Source organism: Colletotrichum jinshuiense, chromosome 1 (genome assembly GCF_051148585.1).
Source record: "Colletotrichum jinshuiense chromosome 1, complete sequence".
Lineage (NCBI taxonomy): Eukaryota > Fungi > Ascomycota > Sordariomycetes > Glomerellales > Glomerellaceae > Colletotrichum > Colletotrichum jinshuiense.
In genome coordinates, this window is record NC_139302.1 from 1,890,722 (window position 1) to 1,912,863 (window position 22,142).

The window sequence follows — 22,142 nt, forward strand, 5'->3', positions numbered from 1 at the left end:
CAGTTTAGATGGCATGCAGTCCTAGTCCACCATCCGTTCGGCATATAAACCAAATGTCTTCCCCCGACTCATTCGCTTTGAGTTTTTTTTTGTCCTCGCGCACCTCATACTTGCCAGCAGATAACCGGATATACCAAGCTCTGCTCTTCATTCTTCGGGTTAGGGATTTGTCAATCATCCCATTCCGGACTTAGAACAGAACGACAACATGGCCGGCGTCATCCAACCTGCAGACGCCGTGGGCGTGGATGCCAACGCCCAGCGCGAGCGCGATCTCTCCGCCGCTGAAATCAAGAACAACAAGACCTCTGGCGGCAATGTTGCTTTCCATAACTTCAACAACGACTTCGCCCATGTCGCTGACGCCAATGAGCGTCGTCGTCTGGCTCTGGCCGAGATCGACAAGGCCCCCTTCGGCTGGTACCACGTTCGTGCCATCGCCGTTGCTGGTATCGGCTTCTTCACAGATTCGGTATGTTGTACTGGGGAAAAAGAAATGGTATTAGCAAAGACTAATTCTGACTCGAATCCAGTATGACATCTTCACCATCGGCCTCGTCACCTCCATGCTGGGTATTGTGTACTTCGGCGGCACTCTCCCCGCCGAACATGACACCGCCATCAAAGTTGCCACTTCCGCTGGCACTGTTGTTGGCCAGGTTGGTTTCGGCGTGCTCGCCGATATCGTGGGCCGGAAGAAGATGGTAAGCGGGCTCGCGTGTTCATCAATCCGAAATCGAAATACATTACTAACCAACTTTACTATAGTATGGTGTTGAGCTGATGATCATCATCATCGCCACCCTCGCCCAGGCCCTCTCTTCTTCGTCCCCTTCAGTTTCCATTGTCGGCATCATTGTCTTTTGGCGTATTATCATGGTGTGTATCGAATCTATCAGGATTGTAAGTGATGTCGCTAACAAAGACAAAAGGGTATCGGAATCGGCGGCGACTATCCTCTCTCTGCAATTATTACCTCGGAGTTTGCCACGACGAAATGGAGAGGCTTTATGATGAACGCTGTTTTCGCAAACCAGGGATTTGGCCAGCTTGCTGGTGGCATCATGTTGCTGATTGTCACCGCTGGCTTCAAGGATTCTCTCGAAACTGCGGCCAAGCCAGCTGCGTGTTCTACCACTGAGCCTTGCCTGATGGCTATCGACAAGATGTGGAGAACAATGATTGGCTTCGGCGCCGTTCCCGGCTGCATTGCTCTTTACTTCCGTCTTACCATTCCCGAGACTCCCCGATACACATTCGATGTTGAAAACGACATGCAAAAGGCCGAGGGCGATGTCGGCCATTACAAGCAGGGCAAGTGGGGTGAGTCCCAGGTCGATGAGGCTGCCCGCGTCGTTGCCCGCCAAGAGGCCAAGCAGCAACTCGAGGTGCCCAAGGCGTCGTGGAGGGACTTCATCCGCCACTACAGTACCTGGAGAAACGCAAAGGTTCTCCTTGGTACTGCCGGTTCATGGTTTTTCCTCGATGTTGCCTTTTACGGTCTCGGTTTGAACAACGCCATCATCCTTAATGCCATTGGATGGTCTGGCGGCAAGGATGTGTACCACATCTACTACAAGACGGCTGTTGGTAACCTGATCCTCGTCTGCGCCGGAGCCGTCCCTGGATACTGGGTTTCTGCCGGTCTCGTCGACACCATTGGCCGCAAGCCCATCCAACTCTTTGGATTCTTTGCGCTCACCCTCCTGTTCTGCGTCATCGGCTTCGACTACTGGAATTTGTCCGGCTCTGCTCTGATGGCGTTGTACACCCTGGCGCAATTCTTCTTCAACGCTGGCCCTAACTCGACGACGTTCATTGTTCCTGGAGAATGTTTCCCTACAAGATACCGCTCCACGTCCCACGGTATCTCTGCTGCCTCGGGCAAGGTTGGCGCTATCATCGCCCAGGTTGTGTTCGGACCCCTCAGGACCATTGGTGCAGACAGTCAGCTGGCCAAGACGGACCCTAGATGGAGCACGCCTTGGCTCAACCACATCATGCAGATCTTTGCTCTCTTCATGCTTTGCGGTTTCTTCACAACTCTTTTGATTCCTGAGACTGCCAGAAAGACGCTTGAGGAGCTTTCCGGCGAAGACGATCTGTGAGTTCACCCGCTCTGGTGGTTGTGATACTTGTTTAAGAATCTGTACTAACTGTCGTCTCAGTGCCACCAGCTCCATTCCTGTTCATGGTCATAATGATGAGAAGCGAGTTGAAGAGGGCACCGCGGGGTCCGTCTGAACGCGTTAAATTTGGGACTGACGCAACTTTGCGCAGCCATTGTTGTAACCAGCGACCGATACCCTTACTATTAGCCCAAAGAGGTGGAAAATTCTCATTATAAACAAATTGTAGACATAATATACCTGCATCTGTTGCGTTTGACATTGTTTAATGAACTCGTGAAAGCGGTGCTTGGAGCCATTGGAGGAATATGATCGAGAACTGGTGAGAGATTGGTTCATTTCCACACGTAGTTCGGGATCATTCGATATAAAAAAAATGCGTGAAAATACCAATAATGAATTTCTAGACAAACCTTAGATGAGTTCAACTCCAACAATGTGGTGGTGATAGAGACCCAAGAAGAAGTCGAGCACCTGAAAGTTACCTTGAGCTGAGACCATTACATAATCACTCTAACGTTCACGTGTTGTGGAAGCTTGGACTTGGCATGGTTGCGCACGGGCCAGAAGGAAACCTTATGACGTTGAGCTCGGTTGCAAGGGACGCGGGCGGCTGCCCACACTGCGCCGAGAGGTGGACACCCCGCCAGCCCGCCAAGCGGACCTACGGCCCTAAAAGTAATGAAAGTTCGGGACCTGGCCAAGCTTGCCGGATCTCCCTTCCACATCTCCAGATCCGACTTGCACCGCTCTCTCAGCCATGTCCGCCTTTATTCGAGGGAAGCAGACAGGTCTGCAGAATGACCTGTCTGCATCGATCCTTCCCGAGCTTTTTGCTCCCGACTACCAGTCTGCCTACGGCATCAACTCGCAGGTTAGGTCAGTATTTCGCTACCCCACGTTGACGCGCGTCAATTCCACGGCATCCCAAGAGGCGCACCACGACTTGAGAACATACACTGACTGGGAATATTGCAGCTGCCTAGCCTACGACCCGATCCAATCGCTGCTCGCAATCGGCACCAACGAGTCCAAGTTCGGCCCCGGCAAGATTCTCGTCTTCGGTCAAGGCAGAGTCCACAAGGTCATCGAGCCGCCAAGGCGCACATCTTTTCGCTCGCTTCACTTCGCCGCCAACAGACTTGTCTCTCTTGACGCCAAGAACGAGCTAGGAGTATGGGATCTCGATACCGCAAAGCGCGTAGCTGGCATCGTTTGCCCTGGCCATGTCGCCTCCATGATCACGGATCCCATGCTCGATTGGGCTTTCCTTGGCTTGGCTACTGGTGAGGTCTTGGCATACGATTTGGACAGGGAGACTTTGACAAGGTCATTCCGGTTACCGAACTTCTGGAAAGAAAAAGACCCCAACGCCCGCATCGTCGGGTTGGTGGGCATTTCTCTGCACCCAAGGGACATTGGGCAGATGCTCATTGCGTACACCACTGGTGCCGTCATCTATTCGTTCAAACAAAACAAGCCGATCAAGTTCTTCGAGTATGTGCTGCAACCAGGTCAACCTGGCGGAGGAGGCGAGCCGCCAGACACAGTTCGCCGGCCAAGACTTTCGCATGCGTTGTGGCATCCCACGGGTACCTTCATCATGACAGCCCACGACGATGGCAGTATGGTGTTCTGGGACCCGAAGGATGGCCGTATGATTACGGCCAGAACCATCAATGAGTTGAAGGTCGACCAGCCATCGCCGAACGCTGGTCACATCGGTTACACGGAGCCATACGTGCGCATCGCTTGGTGCTGCAAGGAGAACCCGGATGATACCGGGTTGTTGATTGCCGGTGGTCTCAGTCCGGATTCTCCTCAGAAGGGGCTCACTTTTATTGAACTTGGACAGACGCCTATATACGCCACATCTTCATGGCAGGTTCTCCAGGATCACTTGCAAGGCAAGCGCAAGATCACTTTGCCGACTCCACCAGGTGCCTTAGTTGCCGATTTTCTGCTCATTCCTCGCTTCTCGCCTTACTTTGCTGGCGCACAGGATCCGATCGCTGTCATGACACTGCTCTCTTCCGGTGAGCTTCTGACTATGAGCTTCCCTTCGGGATACCCTATCAGCCCAACGAACCAACTGCACCCGTCCATTTCCTTCGTCCATCCCTACGTCAACAGGTTTGCTGTGCAGACTTTGGATCGGGGACGTTGGTTGGGTATGGTGGAGACCAGAAACCAAGGCGAACCGCTATTGAAAGGTGGCGCGGAAGCTGCGAAGCCAAAACGCAGATACGAGGGCCGCACTATCTTCCAAATAGCCCATGGCGACAGCACGGTGCGGTTGTGGGATGCAGGTCACGCCGATGAAATCGAGAACCCGGCCATGCTGCAAGTCGATGTTGCTCGCTCTCTCGACCGTTACGAAGATATTGACATTACTGCCATGAACTTGGCTCCCAACACGGGTGAATTTGCGGTGGGAACTCGTACAGGCGAGGTAGTACTTTACAGATGGGCTGGCAACAGATTCTTCGGGAAAGACCACCATGAAGACCTGCCGCCTAACCCGGGATCTCTAACGGACATTAGCTCGAGAGCAGAGCCTGGCCTCAAGGAGGGCTTGCAGCCGTGGCAGCTGTACGAGATGATGCAAGGCCCTATCTCGGCCGTCTGTGTCTCCGACGTCGGGTTCGTAGGTGTTGGATCAGAGGGTGGTTTTTTCAGTATCATCGATCTGCGAGGCCCTTCGGTGATCTTCCAAATGTCTATGTCGGACTTTGCCAAGCAAGAAAAGAGGACCTCCTTCCTCAAGGGATCCCATGGTCATAACCATGGACAGGAGTGGCCAGTTGCTATCGAGTTCAGTGTTATGACCCTCGAAGGCGACAATTATTCCAGCATTTGCTGTTTCGTGGGCACCAACTTGGGAAGAGTTGCCACCTTCAAACTGCTACCTTCCGGTAACAGCTATACCGCCAAGCTTGCCGGGGCTCAACAGTTCGACGGCAAGGTCGTCGCCCTTTGTCCCATTCAAGCAGACTCAGGAAAACCTGCTCTCGCCACAGGCCCGGTTGTGGCAGGGCTCAGAAGCGGACAGCAAGTTAATGGTGTTTTAATTGCCGGTAAGTAACATCTCTTTAGAGCCCCCACGGTGCAAGGTTTTAATCGTGGCACAGTGACGCAAACCGAAATCCGCATTTTCAAGCCCGCAAGTGCAAAGGGCGCCTCCAAATCGTTTGACGACATACTCTGCGACGCAGCGAATGTTACGGAATTTGAGCTTCATGGCTTTGCCATTGTCGGAGTGTTCGGTGATCGAACGACCCGTGCATTTTCCATCCCCGGCCTCAAGGAAATCGGCCGGGCTCCGCTTCCCATGCTTGATAGCAGCCGTAGTACCGCGGCAGTAGTGACACAGACCGGCGATGTCTTTGGATGGACCGGCCCGAGTGAGATCGCCGTTCTATCTGTCTGGGGTACTGGTCATGAGCTTCCAACCAGCGCGGACGTCCTCATCAACCCCGAGCTTATCACACCGCCACGGCCCACAATTTCAAACATGCAGTGGCTTTCAGGCACACAACATGTATCTCCGACAGACCTTGACCTGCTCATCGACCCTAACCGCCCACCCAGCAGGCGGATGGTCGCTGCGGCAGCTGCAGAGGCAAGGGCCGCGCGAGCGGGTGGACAAGGTGGCTCGAGCAACCCCAATGCTGGCGGCAGCAACGAAGGCTGGGGCGATTACTTGACAAGGCAATTGAACGAGCGCACCGAGAGGCTTAACATCATGAGCGACAACATGGACAACCTGCAGAACCAGAGCCAGGGATGGGCAGACGACGTGGGCAAGTTCATCAACAAGCAGAAGCGAAATGTCGTCCTCGGAGGGCTCAAGAGCAAATTCTTCTAGAAATGACGAAATGACTAATGGCTTCAACGGCCTCGAGGGTATATGTTTCTGGCGCTTTGTATCATTAGGGCGTTAGGTATTGACCATTCCCAATCTGGTTTGTTTGCATATGATGGCTGTCATCTTTTCAATTCGCAGGGCCGTTGGTGCCTTCTAATTCGTAAACACCGTAATACGTGACCTCTCGGCATCGCGCGTACGCAACTCTGTTTGTTGCGGATTGCATCCGCTCATCTTCTATACGACATGTACGTATTCCGGAGCCTACGTACCTAACGACAAGGAAACATATGACGAAAGACGGCGATGAAAGACCTGAGGGAAGATGTGAGGGATTCAAGTCACTCTGACGGATATGTTATTACCCAGTCACAATCCATTCCACGTGACTTTCTACGGGGTGTGCCGGATGTCATCACATACCGTCTCGCTTGATTCTATAGTATTGAACAAAGCCCATTCACGGAGCGCCTCACAGCCAACCGTAATCAACCCTCCCCCCAATTCTGATCTTTCAGATCACTAAATGAAGGGCGCAACATCTAACTCTTTGTGATGAGCCCATGTCGTTGCATCGAGGATCCCCACGCGGGGGCTGGTTCGCTACTCGTCGCCAACCCAGTGTCTGTCGCATTGAAAGGACAGGGATAACGGGTCGTTTCAGTTTTGTACGAACTGCCACCGACTAGGGACGCTATTCAGAGTCTTGGGACGTCTACCGCGTTAGCCTACGACTGAGGGGTGAGGATTATTTACCTTGAAAGGAGTTGAAGGAGCCCCCGGAGACTCTCGGTGTCGAGTTGACGACAGGCATGGACTGAATCCTGGGGGTGGAAGTTAGCCAACATGGAGGGGGCAGTGGGATTACTTACCTCGGTGCATAAGTAAAATGTTTCTGGTGGGCCGTTGGGCTTTTTGTTGACGTGAGGATTCTGCGATCAGCTGTCTGCGGGGGGGTGCGGGCTCGTACTTACCTTGGCAGCGGCGGGTGTTTTCAGCAGGTTTTTGGCCGATGTCAAAGGAAGATAGCCGCCTAGAGTTAGCTTCTTGCATGGGTTTGCGGGAGACTTACATGTTGTGCTGCTAGGCCCGCGATGATTGCAGTGCTCTGTTGGCGCTTTGGTGCCTATGGGTAAGTTGCTCAACGTATTGGGAGGGGAGTAGCTTACCTTGCGAGAATTGGGGATATATTCGTGACAGGTCTTCAAGCCTAATGGGTTAGCGTTGCAGAAATGGGGAGATGGACTTACAGTCGGAGTGAGAGATAAGAGAGGATACAGTGCCTCGAGTTTGTAGATCTCTGTGGCTCATTAGTTGAAGAGTAGGGCGGGACTTACACGGGAGCTTGAATATTGACGAAGTCGTAGGTCCATATGAGGCCGAATACTGTGATTTGTTAGCATATAAGAGGAATGGGAGAACTTACATCGAATTTAGACAGAGAGGCATGAAGATCGTCGTGTATTCAGGCTTCCCTAGTTAATTAGTAGCAACGTTACAAGTGAACTTACATGGATGCTTCAAAAGCATCAGTGTTGAGGTTGCCTTTTATTTAAATTCTGCGGCACGTCAGTGGAGACGGAAGGAGCGAAGAACTTACAGATGTGGTAGAGGAGGTTGCCGTGATAACAATCACATGTTTGATTCTCTGTACATTGTCAGTGGAAATTAAATGGAAGGACTTACCTCCAATTCTCTGCAGTATGTGGCAGGAACCGAGAACATCAAAACCAGATCGAAAGGACTTCATTTATGCGGAAAGAAAGCTGGTACCTGTAGGTATGTTAGAATAGATAGGGACAAGGGAGACTCACCTCGTAGTTGAGATGCCGACTGATGTTGGAGGGGAAGATGAAGAGGATGAGAATGAGAGTGAGAATAGCTTTGTGGAGGAGAGGGCATCGAGGCTATATAGATCCGTTCTCGAGGATCGTTTCACACGCATCGGCTTTGTTCGTTTGCCGTCGCTTGACAAGAGGTTATGTTGACAAGTGCCTTGTTTTGAGAACCAAGAAGAATAAGGCGGTCGGCCAACAGCCCCAAAGGAAGATGTCGTGTCAGAACTCGTCGAGGTGCATTTCTTTGTCTCGTCGGTTCTTGGGCCGAGTCGGAGCTTGCAAGGGGCTCTTTGCAGAAGGACGGGCCTTGTTCTCGCTTTTCCGAAAGACTTGGACAGGGCCTCTTTCTTCAAGGACAAGACGGCTTTGGGCCCATGGTTGCACGAGTATTTTGCTGAGTTGGAAACCTCTTGGACCCATCGGGGCAAGGACTCCGGGGAAAGTGGCTTGAATTCTGCATTGTTTTGGGTGGCTTCATAAGCTGTCTCGAAACAAGTCGTACGGGGTCACACCAAAACCTTTTGGGAATCAACGATAAGGCAGTATAACAGACAAAGTCCGGAAAACAAAAAAAGATGCTCTATAAAAGATGGGGTAGGAATCCATTCCCGTAACAAAGAGCCTCCCGCAGTCATTCTTCAACTTGAACATATTGGAATGCCCACAAGGGCAACCTGTGATCTATAGAAGCTTCTTTAATGACACAATGTCCTAAAGCCTATCATTTTCTACGCAGTAACACGCTTGTGCTTGGTGTGTAGAGAGAGGTAAACACCACGCTGGGCCACACTGGTCATTTACGTACACGCTCGTGTTGTTAGAGTACAGATAGAAGCCCGCCGTACTATTGAATCTTCATTCTCTTGTTTTAATCACAGTGCTCAGCATTTTATGCGTTTTAAAGGGTTAGACCAATACTTAATACTTATTTGACGGAAAAGTACAGGTTATCAAAGGCAAACAATTGACGTCTATGCCACACTCTTATTCCCGCTTGCCCTTCAACAGCGATTGTGATCTCTTAGACATCGTTACCGACTATGAAAGGCAACTTTAATGCATGTTCCTGATTCATGTATCAATTATTATACTGAGACCTGTATCCTAAGTCACAACTAACGCCCTGGCCCTGGTCAATCGTATCAGCATACATCAAGAGTTCACACACTCACCTTACCGGCAAGCCACCGTCCCATCGGAAGGGCATCCCGCACCCTTCCAGACGGCGTCATGTCAGCCCTCCCCTATTAAATTAAAGCCGCACCAGCGGTCGTCTGGGTAGTAGTGTTATGCACAGCGGCCGGGACCGCGATCCTCGGCGCGGCCGGATCAGTCTCAATATCCTCGGCCTCGTCGGCCCTCGCGCGCTGCCTGCCCCTCTGGCTCTCCTCCGAGCTCCGCCCAACGACGAAAACGGCGTCGTCTTCGGGCAGGCGCCCGTTGCGGGGCGGGCTGTACGCCGGCACGGGCCCGTTCGACAGCGGCCTCTCAAGCCCCGCACCGGACTCGTTGATGCGGCCGTAGTGCAGGACGTAGCGCTGCTTGATGCGCTGGAGGCGGATGACCTCCTCGCGGTGGAAGTCGCGGTTCGTACTGATTCGGGTCAGCTCGTGGGCCTTGGCGTCGAGTTCAGCGTGCAGGCGGGAGAGGCGCGCACGATAGAGGACGGCGAGGAAGACGGAGATGACGCAGATGACCGAGACGATGGCGATCCCGACGATGAGGCGCTTGACGCCGTGAGCGCTCGCTTCATTCAGGACGTCGTCGCGGGACGAAAGGAGGACGGCGTATTTCTCGCGGGGAGCCATTGTGTTGTCTTCTTTTGCCTTTGTCGGTTTTCGATGCTAATTATGGGTGCTGAGATGAGAGGTTTGGAGGATCGTGTGAGCTTGGCTTTTCTTGAGGAGAGTCCAGCTGAGTTTGTGGTGTTTTATTTGGATGTGAGAATAGAATCGAAGTGAGTGGGAGACGGCTGAGAATATGTTGGTGTTTTAAGGAAGGGTCTCGACGGTACTCGAGGGCACTGAACAAACAGATCACAATGAACTCTCCCTGAATACCAAAGGATAGCAGCTTTGAACAGCAGTCCCTTGTCGGTTTGAATAGAGCCTTCGTGAAGAAAAGGCGCTGCAAATCAAAGGAGTTGTGAACTGCAACTTTGCTCCGCGCCAAAGACGCAAACTCATGCGGAATGGAACTAAAAGCCTCAATACCCGCGCCGCACTCAGATAGACCTGTGCCTTTGCCCCGAGGAACTATTGAGTCAAGGCGGGCACATCATTACCCATGTAATTTGAAGAGGCACAGTAGGCTACAATGTAACCCAGGCTGTCAAGGCTCCGGGGTGAGTCCGGGAATAGTTGAGGAGGACCACAGCGGCCCAAACCGGAAGAGCAGTCGCGTGGCACCGCGGCTCATGAGCCATCAAAGGTTTACGTTCTCCGGCCTCGATGTGGCAACTAAGTCGTTGCCAGACAAGAGTCCGTCAACAACGCAATGTCACTCTAATCGAACACCAACTCCACAATATGCCTAATGTAGATTGCGTCAGGTGCCACCACATTGGCGTTGCAGAGCACGGTGCTCGGGCAGCAGGATCTCGCATGCTGGCTCTACCGAACTAAAAGGCGGTCTGAAGATTGCTGCAGAACGAGCGTCGCCGTAATTAACAAAAAGCAATATGAATATGCACATGTAACTCGTTTGGGAGTGTGGCCTCCACGCACAGTACGCGCATTGGATGACGGATTGCGGGGGGTTCGGCCTGCATCTAGGCATCTGCGCGATTCCTTTTCCACTCCGACCAGAGCTCTCGCAGCGGGAATGCAAGCCCACTACGCCCTCCAAAATTAAAATTGAATGCCTGAAGCGGTGAAAAGAAGCCAAGACAAGGCGTCCATATCAAAGATGCACACCGGTTGGTCGGCAACGGTACTCTCCAGGGTCACAACCTTCTCCGGACCATCTTGGTTCATCGATTCGGCAATTATCCTACGCCAAGAGCAGCATGAAGTGCTGTAGCAATCGACGGGTGTGACTTTGAGGCTCATGAGCAGAGGCTCATGCTCATCGCCCAACTCAGCATTCATCGTTGCCCAAGTCTCACGGCATTCATCGGCAGTCCGGTTAGAGAGTTGCGCAGTTAAACTGTCGTGAAGGACCGCCGCGCCCGCATGTGGTTCAAGTGGTTGAAATATCTGATTCGACCGTCAAACCCCGAGTCTTCTCCCCCGATGCACAGTCAAGAGAAACAAAATTTCGGTAGCGAAGCAAACCGAACTGGAAAAACAGAATTGACGCCAGCTGCCGATCATGGAGTGCAGATGATTGAGACTTGGGCGGGCCAACTGCAGGATTTGATATACGACAGAGTCCCTTGGTGTGTGAACGACGCCACGTTGGGGCATCTCTACACCGCCATATGGCGTCGAAGATACGAGATTGTCTTGAAGGTTAATGTTTCAGAATATCCAGGGACGCTTCTTGACGTGTGTGATGGCTGTGGCGTGTTTCCAATCACGAAGTATCGCTCATCGGTGAGCGCCTCATTATCCAGGAACGGCATAGCCGGAAAAGAGACAGGCCTGATGCCTGCTTCTCGTCAAATGGATCGTCGGGCATTCCCAAATAAGAATAGTTAGCAGACGGTGGCCGGTTTAAAGGCCTGGCATGCTCGGGACAAGTTGGCGTGGCCTCGTTGCAGGGCCAGCGTCCAATGTCTCATGCAGATTTGGCCTCACATTGCTCAGCTGCTAGCGTGTCGGCCTCAAATTGGGGGAATATGCGCTGTGCGATTTGCGATGCAACGCAGAGGCAGGCTTGGTCCCATAATCGGATTGAGCTGGGGCGAGGAAGAAGCCGGCGAGTGTGCTTGCGCCGAACGGAGTGCGGGGCCGCGACTTGAACCAAAGACACCATACCTGGCAGGAGTTGTCCAATGTCCCGTTGGGCTGCCCATTTGATTCCGAAGCGACAAATCCAAACAAGCGAAGGCAAAAATTACAGCGAATGGGAGATGCCTAGAGAGGCAACTGTATTTTTTAATGGGTTGTTTGGAAATGTTAAATCATCGGTAGCATCTTGTGTGAAGGAGTTGATCGTTGTCTCGGGCTGCCAGCCATGTAACGGCGAGAGGACGACATTGTGACGACCCGATGGCTCGGGTCCTACCATTAGTCGAGAATGTTACCGTCCAGCTTCGCAAGTGAGGGGGGTTGAGGTGGCATTTTGGAAGCAGGGGAACGCCTGCCATGGGAGCCTTCACCTCTAGTGGCTAGCTGCATGCTGTCAAGCTCTCCAACATCGACTTTGCTTTTACAGAGTGGTATTTTGCAGATGCTGGCGGAATAAATCATTCGGCACTTGCCGGCATGGCAATCTAACCGTATCGCTCATCGCTCGATGCTCAATGCGAGGGTCAATTCTGGTCCCTGGGCGGCTCATTGCATGTCCGACAAGGGACTTGTTGCCAAACAGTGACAAATGCCTGCTGTTTGAATTGGGGACATGGGCAATGTGAAGGTGACATGCAGTAGTTTACGGCAGGGAGGGTGACGAGTCCCAGGCGCGTCGGAATCATGGTACGGCAGTCGATAGACGAAGGGGGGGGGGGGGCATGGGACTCGGAGGGGTGGGAGGTGCCCTGGTGCCTGTCATTGCTCCAACGACGCGGGAAAAAAAGGTATGCGCAAGTGCGTGGGCCTTGTGTGTTCTTTCTCGCGCCACCCCATTTGCCGTTACCTTTCGGTTCCTGGTCATCGCGACGACGATGTCTCACCGTAGTAACGTCCCATTTCAGCCGGCGTAAGTGGTGTCGGGGAGGGGAGAAGAACGTGTTCGACGAGGAAGGATTACGACATTAATGTGCGGCCTGATGCCTCAGGGCGAAGCTATGGCGGCTCCCTACCCAGCAAGTGGAGACTGACTGTTGCAGGAACCCAATTGCTGCAACATGCACCTGCACCTGCGCCTGCACACCTTCACTTACTTGCACCTGCACTTATGCTTGCACTCGCACCTGCTTGCTTGTCCACTTGGACATGGACAGTGGGGCTTAGGGGAGGGGGAGGGGTGCAGTTACCTCCATGGTACCGTTTGGAGAAATGGACAAGGAAAGGACGAGGAGCGAGAGGGCAAGCAGAGGGCCACCCTATCTGGCTGCGTCTGTGCCTTACTATGCTTATCTGCGCTTGGCATCAACTCCCTCTGTCCTCTCTCACCGCCTCCTTCATCCAACTCATCTCCGCCCTTTTTCTTTTCACCCTCCGAAATGGTCACATCTGATACTTGGTATATTGTCCTGCCCCCTCACAACTCACCCCAACAAAGTTGCCTCGCCTCGTTCAGCATTAGCGCGGATTCTATTCCCCCCATCGCCGCCTACCTCCCGCCCTAAGGAAAACTTCGGCCGTTTCAAATCTGCCCTGCTGGTCGTGTGTGTTGTCCATCCTTCGTATTTTATTGCTGATGAAATGTACCCCCTTTGCTTTCTTTTTTCCGCTTTCCCCCAGCTTGATACGGCGGTCCCGTTTGTATACTTCACATGTAGTCGGATTCCTCAAAGTTCCGCCCTCTTCCAATCTTTGGTCTCCGTCGCCTGGCGTTAGTCGCGCCTGTCACGCAACCTTGTACCCATGGCCAACCCTCCCAGCACGGCATTCATTGGCCGGTGGTTGGCTGCCTCCTTGTTTGGGTACAAGGTCAGATCGAGATACGCGACCTGGTTTCAGGGCATTCCTTATTCCTTCCAGAATGAATGAAATCGCCGTTTCGATTGCAATCTCGGCTGCTCCCCGCTGGTTTCTGCCAATTCAGCGGCAACTCGTTTTCCCTCACCGCTTGACAAACCTTGCATCTTCAGCACCTAGTCAAAAGGCTAAAGATGATCTTCATCTTCGCAGAAGATGGCCAGACGAAAAAGAAAAGTCCAAGGCCCTTACCCACACGCCCTGTTCACATCCCTCTGTGAGCCACCCATTCGGTCAAATCAACCACCCACCTCTCTGGGGGAGGTGCATGAGGTTGCCCGCACGCCTTGAACCTCTCGCAGTACCGGTGAGAGAATCCCTTCATCGGTCACTCTTCTTTTTTGGCCCGTCTCTTGTTCGAGTTCCTTCGTGTGGTTGTTTTGTCATCATTTTCATCTTCGTCATCTTAGCTCGAAATTCTCACTGGCCTTCCTAGCTCGCCAGCCTGCTTGGTCTCTCCCAAAGCTTCCCCACCACACTTTTCCCTCCCCTCCTCTGACAGGCTACTCGAGGGCGTACCGACTGATGCGCCTTGCATACAACCATCAAATTTGCCACTTGCTCGCCCGTTCTGTCCCTGTGCCTGACCCTATTCCTGTTCCTGTTTTACGTATGCCCTTTGGGCAGGGAAATTAGACATTGGAGGAGCATCGAATCATTTGTGCCTTCAAGGAGCACAAGTTCAAGCATCAGACGTAGCGTCTTGGAATAACTGCACTTTCGTCCTTGTGCCAAGCCAGACGTCTGCGAGGTACGTACTTTACTGCATGCCCACCACCCTAGGTTTCCTTGACTTTGGGTTACCACGCAGACGTCAATTAAGGTGGTGTCACTTTCCGAGAGACCCTTGGGCTATCCAGCATTACAGTCCCCTCCGTATCCTCTCGCCCATCTTTCTCTCGTGCTATGTGCCTTGCAGACCGCACTTGTGGAAGGGCGCCCCATACCTGGTTCGCCCAGGCCTCTGATACCAGTCCTCTTGCTCACTCACTCTTTCTTAAATGGGCCCTTCGCCGCCATGCAACCTCTTCGCAATGCCTTCATCGCTCTCGTCTCGTCCACTCTATTCTCTTCAAGGTCCCGCTCCCGTACTTTTTCCGTCTGTGCCAAGAGTCTCTCTGCCCGGTTGCTTTTATTCCTCTCGATACCAAGCTGCTTCACCGCGGCCAGTTTCCCACGCACCCTCTAGCCACTGCCCACTCCTTGCAATATAACCCAATCCCTTCATCATGCCCACGAGTCACACATCATCCATGGATGTCCACCCCGGAAGCCAGTAAGCCATCTCCATCAAGTCCCGTCTACCTGACTCATTCTCTTCCACTCTTCCCACCGGACGAACAGGGGCTAACGATGACCAGGAGCAGCTGGTCTGCTGGAAAGCCACCGTCCGGCCAGAGCTCTTCAAGAGCCACGCGTCTCGAAAAATACAAAAACGACACTGGCGACAACCTTGATTCTCGAATCCGTTCCGGCGAGCAACGGCCCCAAACTGTCGAGGAGAAGCTTGGCCCACACTTTGCCAACCTACCTTGATCGGCCGCGAGCACGCCGCCGATGCACTATGAGATACCAACCTTTGGCGGCCGGACTGCCATGTACAACAACACCTTCGATTCGTATTGAAATCCCTTTTATTGTACTTTTTTCAACTGTTACACTTAGCCGATACCCTCCTTGGGCACTTGATTGGATATGACTTTAGAGACAGACAGACGGAGAGAGAGAGAGAGAGAGAGAGAGAGAGAGAGAGAGAGAGAGAGAGAGAGAGAGAGAGAGAGAGAGAAAAGAATAATTGTGTGATGGCTGGCGGGCAGCAGAACCTCATGTACTATTAGCAGCATCAAGGCCGGTTTGGTTCAAATTTTGGCAGCATCGTTCGACAAGCATCGTATTCAACTCTCACCCACGGCTACCTGCATGTATGATCCCTTTGCTGTGATCATCCGAGGATTCATGGCGCCAATCCACGTACCCCGTGCGGAGATGTCCCCTTCCCCAACGCCTTTGCTGCCGTGGTTTTACTTGCCAATTTCTTTTCTTCGAAATACTTATGCACAATCATTCTTGGAGGTAAGTTTATCGTCTTTTGCTTACGAGGTTCCAACTTCGGCCAATATACAAACTCGCGACAGCACGTCACCAAGCCCTCGCCAAGACCCTCTTATCCCCCGTCGGCGACAGCTCTTCCTCATGATGCAAACCAATTAGCGTCGTCATTATCGTCATTATGCGCCAGAATACAGCCGAAGACTCCGACTCGATGGGGGGAGGTGACGCAAATCTGGACATCGACGTACGAATGGCCATTGCACGCGCGTCTCTCTCAGCTCCACAAGATGGGCAATTTTCCAAGCGAAATCTCGACTAATTGGCCAATACCCGCGTTGCCAAGTGAAGCATGCGCGGCCCAGTATATGCCCATATACGGTTCCCTCCCTCCCTCCCACCTGCCCCCCCTTCCCCAGAGAAAACTCTGTCCCTACTGAGGCAGGCACTGGCTGCTGACTGGGGGCCGAGGAGGAGGCCAAGCATCCAATACCGACCCAGACCCAGACCCAGCACCCCGACCCGACTTTTGGCTCCCTCACTCCCTTGTTCGTGCCCCCCACGATTTAGTCCCGAGGTCCAAGGAAGGGGAGCGATGGAAGAGGAGGCCCTGGACGGCGACTGGGGCCTCATCTTAGCGTGGCCCAGGTTTTTGCAGGGGCTTGGTAGTGGATCAGGCGCCTACAGGGTGTCCCCTGCAGACCAGTAGGGCTACGGGCTACCACTGGGCAAGGGCAGGCAGATCGCTGGAAATCCCGTGCCCCTTCTAAGGATGAGATATTGTTTGGACGAGACCAACTGTTTTTCACGTTGCGGTCAAGCTTTCTTTTTTTTGTTTTTGTTTTTTTGGTATCAATCCCAGGACAACAGAACAACGACACTGGATGATGTGGTTGGGCAAGCCAGCACTAAGGGGGGGGAGGGGCTTGAAGTTTTGCGATGGTGTAGTCCCCGCGCCCTTGTCTCCAAGGCACCAGCGACGGCGTCCCCTCAAGCGCTGGTCCATCTCGGTCCGGTCTGTCAGAGGGCCTCATGATTGAATTATATTTTTTCGGGAGGAAATGTGATGAAATAGTAGGGAGACCCTCCAGACCATCATTCTTTCTTTTTCGCAGATTGCCTGCAAGGAAAGGGGGTCAGGAGGGAGTGTGCCTGCCGGTATCGCCGATAGAAGAACGCCTTTGGGGGAAAGGAAATGGATGATGCGACTGCCTTGCCTTTGATCAGTTTGCGAATTGAGGCCAGCTTGGGGAGAGCCCGGGAGGGCGCGGCGCAGTCGGATGACGGATAAAACGGGTAAACGAGAGGGAGCGCAAGCCGAAGGAACCGTTTCCTTGCCCCGTCTCATGTCGACCGCGTGAGGTGGCATTTAAGATGCCCCTCCAGCATTTGCTTTTTTTTAAAGGTGTGGGGGCGGACCGTTTTGACGGGTTGAGCTCCCTGCGGCGGGGGTGTGAACGGACCAGGGCACGACCGTCCGTGTCACCCCACAGACGTTGGATAACCACACCCTCCGTCCATTACTGGGGGGGAGGGGAGATCCTTTGTCGCAATGGCTTGGACGGAACGGTTTTGATTAGTCGGGGGAACGGTTTGGGGAAAGCCACCAGCGTCTCTTTCCATGAAACCGGGATAGAACGCCACACCGCAAGGCGAGCCCGTTGAAACCGGGCTTCTCTTTCCTGTCTTCGACTACCGATCCCCGGAGATGGCATTTTACTTCGGCATCCCTCCCAGATCGGTGTCATTTGGCCCGGAATCTTGGTGCCTGCTTGGCATCAAAACAATGCAATTGAGTTCAAGTCCTTTATCTTTTACTAGTCGTCTGCTCAGGGAATCCCCCTCCCCTCTTTGGCCATGCCTCGGCTAAGGTCTGGTCTTGGACGTTCCCAGACCGTTTTGCGGGGTAGTTGGGGGTGAGCTTGGCTTCGAAACCGGCCACGATGATCTTATCAAGGGCGGCTTGAAATGCCGTCGGCTCCAAAGTCCCGGGTATCCCCCCTAGCCAGGGAGCTTGCATTCATGCCCCCCTCGACCGATAGGCACCAGTCTCCCAATCGCGGGGCAGGAGAAATTCGCGGCCTTACTACGACTGAGTTGGGACTTGAACCGTGCTAATTTGCAAGCCAACGAGTGGCGAACAACCCATCTCAAACAGATATGCTGCTCCATGTCTACCCTGCCTGCATCGCTGGAAAATGGTGGCTACGAGGGCTAAGTTTCAAACTCCCGGGCGCTGCATGTTAAAAAATGCACTGACAGCCCATATCATGTATACACTTTCAGCGGCATCATCTGGCGCACCCCTGACATCAACCTTCCATTGATCAACGGAGAAGCCGTCCTTGGCCGAGGTTGTAATGATGAAGATTCTGTTGTTTTGTTTCTGCCATTGAGACTCGGTCGTTCTTACCATTCGCTTGGAGCTCGACCTTAGTTGGCTCCATCTCATCTGTTATCTGGACCCGCCGTTCTTTCCCTAGAGCAGAGGTTATTTTGGGCAAAAATCCTAACACTGCATTAGGACTCTAATATGTTCGTGAGGATCCTGATGCAAGCCGACCGCGGATGCCCCAAACCTACCCAGGGGCTAGTTCACCGCCAATCTGACCGGTAACAATGTCCGCACGAGGTTCTCACGCATCGGCCCGACTGCAACGGACAATCAGAGGGCTGGGAGACGCCTATGAGGCCGGGAAAGTGTCTCGTCGACAACCCGAGAATAGCGACGGTGAGATATACACGCAGGACTACACCGCCACGACCAGTATGATGTTCGCCATTGCGCACGAGTACGATACCAGAAAGGCGAAGGCTGAAGACGCATATTTGCAGCGCCCCGTGGATGCACATGACAAAACACCCAGTCCCCGACTTGCTCGGTTGTCCCGTAAGCGTCCACAGTTGTTTCTCGGTCTTGGCGTCAGACGGATGTAAGTAAACCTGCTTCTATCCGCCTGTTGAAGTAGTTTGACTGACTCGAAGGCCCTAGGAGTCCAGCCAAGCATGTAACCCGGCGTTGTCGTAGAAAAAGGAAGGATAGTATAGAGCCATTGACCAAACAAAGGTGCATGCAGAACTTCCGGCGCAAAGTCGCCGATGCCGTCTCCATAAAGATGCTCGGTGTGACCGAGTCACCGTTGGCTGCCGGGAGATGATGCACTGAAGCACATCACTCGGCCGAAAGAGATGATTGCATAGAACCGCAAGTAGCCGTCCGATATCGAGCTTGCCTCTCGTTTCCACGCTGACCTTTGTTGCAGAGACCGAAGGAAACAACTTCCCAATCCTTGGCTACAGCCCTGGATGCAACGCCGGAGCGAAATCGAGCCGGGTTGTGCAAAAGGAAACATTCTTTCAGCGGGCGCCGGGAAACCCTCCCGGCGATGGGCTCACCTGCACAAGTCCGAATCGGGACTCGTCAGTCTTGACCGAGAACGCAGGCGAAACACACCGGTGACTTGGGTTTTGATCGAGCCCAGAGCCTGGTGGCAAATCGTACCCAGCATTGTCTGTACGGATTTTCTCTTCGTTGCTGGTATGATATCAATGAAACTAGGGCGCATACCTCGCCAAATCCTCGCTTAACCAGCCTGTGGGAAGCTCGCAGAGTGCAACCCCTCCGTGTCCACCACGAGCATCCCTCTAGACTTTCCCAGGCGCACGCGAGGAACACAACAAGACCGTGCCCGAAAAGCAATATGAGCCGACATGTCGAGAGCCATGGAGTGGAATGAAAACTGACATGCGAAAACGGCTGCACCGGCTTATATGCACGTCGGGCCTATCGAGGTACCCTACGGCCGTACTCCTGTGAGGAAACGCGACCGAGCGCCAGGCCCCAAAGGCGCGCAATCTGGCTGAACGCTCACCGATTGCGGTGTAAGCAGGCTGTACGACGCCGGCGAAAAAGCTAGTTGTCACACCGGCCCCCTCACCGGGTCTTGGTGGAATGGCAAACGGCGTGGAAGTGGAGTCGTCAAATGGTTTCAGTGCCCTGCGTCACCTGTCATCTGGAGTAAACGAGGGAGGGATGTCCCCCGCTAAGAAAAAAACCAAAACCGTTATGACGTGCGCGATTGCCAGGGCGGCCCCGGGAACGGATAAAGTCTTTAAAAACGCTAAGTGAACTTCACCTTGTCGACCCACGCGTCCATTGCCGACTTTCTGCTTGACGCCTAGGACCCGGCCCACTCATGCCGTGTTCCCGCCGTCTAAGTTGCACGATAAACGATCTCCCAGGCGCGCTTTCCGCGGAGACACTATCAAATGTTGTTTCCTCGGGTCGCACACGGGGACCTAGTCGAGGCTTCCGGTAGTGGCACGTTACGCCCGCGGCTCAACTCTCCAAGGTTGCAAACAAGCGCAACCCGCCATGGGTAGAGTTAATGATGGCTTTCACTTCGTAATCCATCGTGTTACTCGAGCCCATTCCTGCCATCCACTTGGCCTCTTTGCCAGCGGTGTGATGCAGCCGGACGTGACACATGATGGTGTTCTTCCCACGATACCAACCAAGGAACTGATCCATGGCCTCGACTTGACGACTCCAAAGATCCCCGTCGCTCGGGGCAAACGGCGGTGTTGGATACAATATGTTCTTATCCTCGGGATCACACGCGCCAATGGGGGCACTATCCGTCGCTTTGCAGCCAATGATACCTTGTCCTATTGCATTTGCATTGCGTGCAGCCAACTCCGACCTTGCTCTTCGTCCAAGTTGCCAAATTAGGAGAGGCGCTGGTGGCGTCAACGAATGGCTGGCCTCAAAATAATTATTTCAAAAAAAACGTGGCCTCTCGGCTATAGCCGTACCACTGACGTTTCCGCGGGTCCCCGGAACGCCATGCAAGACTCAATGAGGCGACAAGCGGGAGCGGTCCGTTTCTTTTCTTTCTTGGTGAACAGCGCAGTGGATCGATCAGCCGTTGGGCGCTCGACATGGTGCTCGGCCGGATGCAGCCCCCAACTCCCGCGGAAGCTTGAGAAGGTGAGGTTCGCAGTACTGGGTTGTCAAGCGTCCGCAAGCATGACACGGCCGGGGTTGCCCGGTGGGTCCCGGTTGGTTGAACCAGGGTAAGGGGGAGCCGATCGTCCCAACCCATCCATTCACGAGACCTACCGGTTCTTCCAAGTCGTAGGGCCAGTTGGACAGAACTTCCAGTCTCTTCTCAACGCGCAAAGTGTCAGACATCGTGTAATTTCTTCTCCCTACATGGACTCGGGCGACAAATTCGTCCACCCCGGCGGACCGACAGCCAATGGGAATCGTGCCGCTATCGTTCCCCGAAGACAGACTCTCCCGGCGGTGGAGGTTTTTTCTTTTCTTTCTTAAGGCTGATGCGGCAGCTCCTTGGCCTCAACTTGCTGAAATTCATTTCATGGGATTTCGTGCGACTGCACACTTCTCAATATGGGAATGGCGACCGAAGATGCTATTGGGAAAGAGGTACGCCGGCTATGGCCTCAATTAGTAGCCAACATGTATAAGTAAGTGCGACCCTCACCCCCAGGTTCGATTGTTTTCCCTCCCCAGTTCAGCATCTCCAGCCTGGTTGCCTTTTAGCTTGCTAGTGCCATTGTTACTCGCTTGCTTTTTTATTCCTTAGTCAGTGTCTGCCATCTAGAGACTCCATCTCCTCGTTCAGCTCCTTCGCAATGCCTGCCTCGCAAACTTCGGTCGTGGTCAACGGCGGTTCCATGGCGAGGTGAGCCAAGGCTCCCATATCAAAGGCGCCTGTGCCGAGTATTGTCTAACCTTGCTGGCAGGCCAGAGTCAGAACAGGAAGCCATGGCCGCAGCTTCGCAGCATCGTGTCTCTGAATATCTTGCAAAAGACGGCGGCCTTTTCCAGCGGCTCAATGCCAACCACCCGGTGCGCGACAGGACCAAGGCGTACAGAGCCCGCGCGAGCGATACTGCACGGGACGTCGACAACCGCCTCAAGACCTGAACGATTGGACAACCCTTCACATCGAACGAATAAGTTGCCATTGAAGAATCCGTTGCTGTTATTTGGCCTCCGACGGTCCCAGGGCAGTATCAACTAGACAAAGTGATGTTGTCAAGTTGAATGTAAATGATCAGGTGGCATCAGAGATGTCAGAACGCTCATGTCCTGGCAAGACTTTTTCCAAGTCTTGGAGGCGGGATGAAGGCTTGCCTATGGTTCGGGTTTCTCTCTATCCATATTCCGCAAGCCTGGTTGATACCCAGGGTGTCTGGCCGTCCTCTTCGGCCTGGGAGGAGCCTGCCTTGCTCGTCAAGGTCTACAATAGCTTTTGGATTTGGACTGCGGCCCATCGTTCGTTTCAAGACTGTATTTCGGTTCAGGGGGCAAGGGTAGACGGAATGACGACGTAGAACTGCAGGCTCTGGGACTCGAAGGGGTGGAGGGGACCAAGCGGACTGGGTGTCATCACCGCACCTGTGGAGGCGTATTTGTAGTCGAGCCATGGAGTTGGGGGCATTCTGTTTGCAGGAAGGGTAGAGGCGTGTGTTTGCAACTGGG

At 53.4% G+C, this 22,142-nt stretch overlaps 4 protein-coding genes across 4 annotated transcripts; 3 read left to right on the plus strand and 1 right to left on the minus strand.

Moving 5' to 3' along the window:
- Positions 1–208: 208 nt before the first annotated feature.
- EsH8_I_000501 (uncharacterized protein) lies at positions 209–2,244 on the plus strand (the record flags this gene model as incomplete). The annotated part of the gene is made up of 5 exons (XM_083267914.1): positions 209–472; positions 534–704; positions 769–879; positions 933–2,104; positions 2,169–2,244. The coding sequence occupies 5 exons, from the start codon at positions 209–211 to the stop codon at positions 2,242–2,244; spliced, it is 1,794 nt and encodes a 597-aa protein (XP_083118352.1).
- A 645-nt stretch (positions 2,245–2,889) lies between these two features.
- EsH8_I_000502 (lethal giant larvae like, C-terminal-domain-containing protein) lies at positions 2,890–5,997 on the plus strand (the record flags this gene model as incomplete). Its single annotated transcript, XM_083267915.1, has 3 exons — positions 2,890–3,008; positions 3,108–5,206; positions 5,261–5,997. The coding sequence occupies 3 exons, from the start codon at positions 2,890–2,892 to the stop codon at positions 5,995–5,997; spliced, it is 2,955 nt and encodes a 984-aa protein (XP_083118353.1).
- Positions 5,998–9,082: 3,085 nt separating this feature from the next.
- On the minus strand, positions 9,083–9,643 carry EsH8_I_000503 (uncharacterized protein; the record flags this gene model as incomplete). Its single annotated transcript, XM_083267916.1, has 1 exon — positions 9,083–9,643. The coding sequence occupies one exon, from the start codon at positions 9,641–9,643 to the stop codon at positions 9,083–9,085; it is 561 nt and encodes a 186-aa protein (XP_083118354.1).
- Positions 9,644–21,289: 11,646 nt separating this feature from the next.
- Positions 21,290–21,584, plus strand: EsH8_I_000504 (uncharacterized protein; the record flags this gene model as incomplete). Its single annotated transcript, XM_083267917.1, has 2 exons — positions 21,290–21,339; positions 21,401–21,584. The coding sequence occupies 2 exons, from the start codon at positions 21,290–21,292 to the stop codon at positions 21,582–21,584; spliced, it is 234 nt and encodes a 77-aa protein (XP_083118355.1).
- Between the last annotated feature and the right edge of the window lie 558 nt (positions 21,585–22,142).